The sequence below is a fragment of the Wasmannia auropunctata genome, unplaced genomic scaffold (assembly GCF_000956235.1).
Source record: "Wasmannia auropunctata unplaced genomic scaffold, wasmannia.A_1.0 LD335662.1, whole genome shotgun sequence".
NCBI lineage: Eukaryota > Metazoa > Arthropoda > Insecta > Hymenoptera > Formicidae > Wasmannia > Wasmannia auropunctata.
The window spans coordinates 26,440-30,319 of NW_012027228.1; the positions used below are offsets into that span (position 1 = coordinate 26,440).

The 3,880-nt window shown below is 32.9% G+C and overlaps 1 protein-coding gene across 1 annotated transcript in view; it reads left to right on the plus strand.

Annotated features, from left to right (window-relative positions):
- LOC105456470 (chromodomain-helicase-DNA-binding protein Mi-2 homolog) overlaps positions 1-3,880 on the plus strand; it is a 27,638-nt gene that overhangs the window by 17,849 nt on the left and 5,909 nt on the right. The window contains exons 15-18 of the mRNA XM_011700530.1: positions 482-750; positions 1,098-1,189; positions 1,481-1,667; positions 2,962-3,234. Of these exons, the coding sequence (XP_011698832.1) occupies positions 482-750; positions 1,098-1,189; positions 1,481-1,667; positions 2,962-3,234 (821 nt within the window). The remainder of the gene's footprint in view (positions 1-481; positions 751-1,097; positions 1,190-1,480; positions 1,668-2,961; positions 3,235-3,880) is intronic.

Below are 3,880 nucleotides of genomic sequence, written 5' to 3' on the forward strand. Positions count from 1 at the left end.
GAATGTGTATACTTTTAGATAGAAAAACTCCCAATCCGAAATTTCAAATAGTTTTCCTTCAAAAAATTCACAAAAATGACCTTTTTTCCGGCTCCTAGGTGTATATCTCCCCTTAATAACGCAGAATTTGGTGCGTGAAGCAATTTAATCTTCACATATGTAGCTACATCTCCATACAAAATTCTTTCGTTACGTTCGAAAAATTTTATATGGAGATGTAACTATTGTACATATGAGAAGATTAAATTGTTTCACGCACCAAGTTCTATACGTTATTAGAACTCTTAGTGCTTAATTTATTTTAAAGCTGTATTGAGAAGTTCTCCGGTCTGGAATTTTGAATAAAATCTGGAATTTTGAATAAAATTCCTGGAAAATCCGGGAATTTTCAAGTTCTTTTACAAAATTTGAGTACCCACCCTGTAATACATTAAGAATTCTGTAAATATTTATACGCATATTTTGAAAATCCAATTAATAGGCAAACGAGTACGAAAACAAGTCAATTATACGGATGGTGGTGTGACTGGCGACCAAGGCGCGAGAGATGACCAACCGTGGCAGGAGAATCTGTCGGATTATAACAGCGACTTCAGCGCGCCAAGCGACGACGACAAGGAGGACGATGATTTCGACGAGAAGGGCGACGGGGACTTGTTGTCGCGCAGAAGCAGACGAAGACTGGAGAGACGCGATGAGAAGGATAGACCTCTGCCGCCTCTACTTGCCAGAGTAAATGGAAATATCGAGGTTGGTCTTCGTTTGAGAGAAAAATATGTACGATTACGTACACATGTTTTATTATGTCTAAATTTTTAAATATTATATACTTGAAAATAATAACGATTTAGTACAAAATATTACAGCAAAATTTTTATTTAAAATAAGAGTTGTAGGTATGTTTCTTAGAGGTGTGCGAAAAGTTCGAATTTCTTTTTGAATCTGTAAGATTCGAAATCGAATAGTTTTCGATTTCGAACAAGTTATCAAAAATTCGATTCGATTCGACCACGCAAATGCTTGATTCGCACACCTCTAATGTGTCTATTACTCTCTTTTTTTATTATAATACTTAATTTATACACGCCTTTTTACAGGTATTAGGTTTTAATGCTAGACAACGGAAAGCATTTCTTAATGCAATTATGCGTTATGGAATGCCGCCTCAGGACGCTTTCAATTCTCAGTGGTAAGTGTATATTTTTGTTGGGTCACGGCGAGAATAGAAATCATACAAAATGGACGAGCAATAAAATTGGTGCCATATAAAAGTAAAAGTAATTAAATAAAAATAATGTTTGTAAAAGTAATTAAATAAAAGTAATTAAATAAAAATAATGTTTTTAAAAATAAAAATAATTTTTATAAAAATAATTAAAAAAAAATAATTTTTGTTGTAATGATGAGAATAGAAATGTTTTACCACCGCTTGTTTGTTTACCATGTATGTTAATGAGTTTTGTATTTGAAACTGCTGTAGGTTGGTGCGCGACCTGCGTGGCAAGTCGGAGAAAAATTTCAAAGCCTACGTGTCACTCTTCATGCGACATCTCTGCGAACCAGGTGCTGACAATGCGGAAACATTCGCTGACGGCGTTCCACGAGAAGGACTCAGCCGGCAGCATGTATTAACGAGAATCGGCGTCATGTCCTTGATTAGGAAGAAGGTAACGATTATTAAAGTATATACTGCGTTTGTGTATAGTATATCAGTAGGTACTACCGGGAAAAACCTGGAATTCTCAGGGAATTTCATTTTTACCCTTGAAAATCATGGGTTTTCATGGAATTTTACTGATACTCAGGGAAATTTTTTGAATTTTACTTCGGGAAAAACCTGGAATTCTCAGGGAATTTCATTTTTACCCTTGAAAATCATGGGTTCTCATGAAATTTTACTGATACTCAGGGAAATTTTTTGAATTTTACTTTTAAATTTAATTTTATCCCTTTACAAAGTAAACGTGGCCACATATCGAGAGCCCCTGATATTGAAAATTAATTTATTTTAAAATTGACATATATTACATAAAGACTCTTCAATCTAAAAAACGATAATCCGGAAATAATAAATCAGGCATTAAGAGTCCAATAATGTAGAATTTGGTGTGTGAGACAATTTGATCTTCATATGTAGTTATAGCTCCATACAAAATCTTTCGTTACTTTCGAAAATGAGATGTAACTATTGTACATATGAGAAGATTAAATTGTTTCACGCATCAAGTTCTATACGTTATTAAAATTCTTAGTGCCTAATTTATTTTAAAGCTGTATTGATAAATTCTCTAATCTTACCTGGAATTTTGAAAATTTCTGGAAAATCCGGGAATTTTCAGGGAATTCTTTTACAAAATTTGAGTACCCACCCTGTATATATATTTACATATATATATATGTATAATAATTGAGAAATTGTAATTGAGAAAATTTAAAAGAATATATAAATGAATTTATTCTCAAACTTCGAAGGCACCTTAAACTTCAAATATTCGAAGCTTCGAAGTTAACTTCTACCTTTCGAAGTTTAAGGTGCCTTCGAAGCTTCGAGAATAAATTTATTTATATATTCTTTTAAATTTTCTCTTTTAAATTTTCTCTCTTGGATTGTTTTATTAATCATTATCTTTCCTTATTTACATATGTATTAAGTTTAATTATTTGTAATATTTCAGGTTACAATACTTTCAAATTTTTTAGGAATAATTTCGTATATTTTGAGCATACATATTAATTTTTTTTATTACAATATTTGTAAATTTTCTAAATAAATTATTATTTTGCATGAATGTATTTTTCGAAACTTCGAAGCTTCGAAGTTCGAATGTCGAAGCCTTCGAAGCAAATCATCAGTCCCAATATATATATCTTTGTATATATGTATTTATTATCTCGTTGCTTCTTGTTTTAAACCACAAAGAATGTTCGAAAAAAATACGAGCTATACATATGGTGTCACAGGTACAGGAATTCGAACACATCAACGGCTATTATTCAATGCCGGAGATGATACGCAAACCAGTGGAGCCCGTCAAAGTTGGAGAAGCAGTTGGAGATGCAGCGACAGGTACCAGTAGCACCAGCGCTACCCCAGCCACTTCGAATGCTCCCAGCCCGAGCCCCGCTGCCACGCCAACTCCGACTTCCACTTCTGGTGCAGGCAATGAAACTAACAAAGCGAATTCCGATGTATCTGAAGTTAAGGAATGTAAAGATGAGCCAAAGGATAAAGAGGTTGGTACATTGAATTCTTCTTTCGTGAAAGTAGTGTTTTCATTTACTTAAGGGATTAGAGAGAGGCCATCCTTGAGGCCTTAAAATATTTAATATACGTAAGTTTGGCATTTTTTGTCGGTAAATAGATAACTTTATTAAAGATCTATTTAGAGAACATTATTGTATATATATAAGAAAGTAAAAAAAATATTGTTTTTGTTTTTTATATCCAAAATGACGGCACACTGGCCTACTTGCGGAATCCCTTTTTTTCTGAAGCTTCAAATCGGTGTATAAGATTTTAGGCACACGGTTTGAACAAAATACAAAGAATTGTCGTTATTTACATATTATAAAGACTAATGAAGTACGTAGAGGGTTTTTTAATAAAATATTGACTTTCAAAATGGCAGCTATTTTACGAAAAATGTGTATTTTTCGTCGGTACAAGTCTTTCTTAAAACTGCTGCCATTTTGAGAAAAATCAATATTTTGAAAAACCCTTACGTACTTCTTTAACCCTTTGAAGCACGGTGGTCCGTATAGGGACCACCTTTTTTACCCGCTAATTTTATTTATAAAAATTCAATTTCGAAGTATTTAAAAATAGTGGTTGGTTTTTCTAGTAGCTAAAGTATTTGTCTACAATATTACACCACTAATG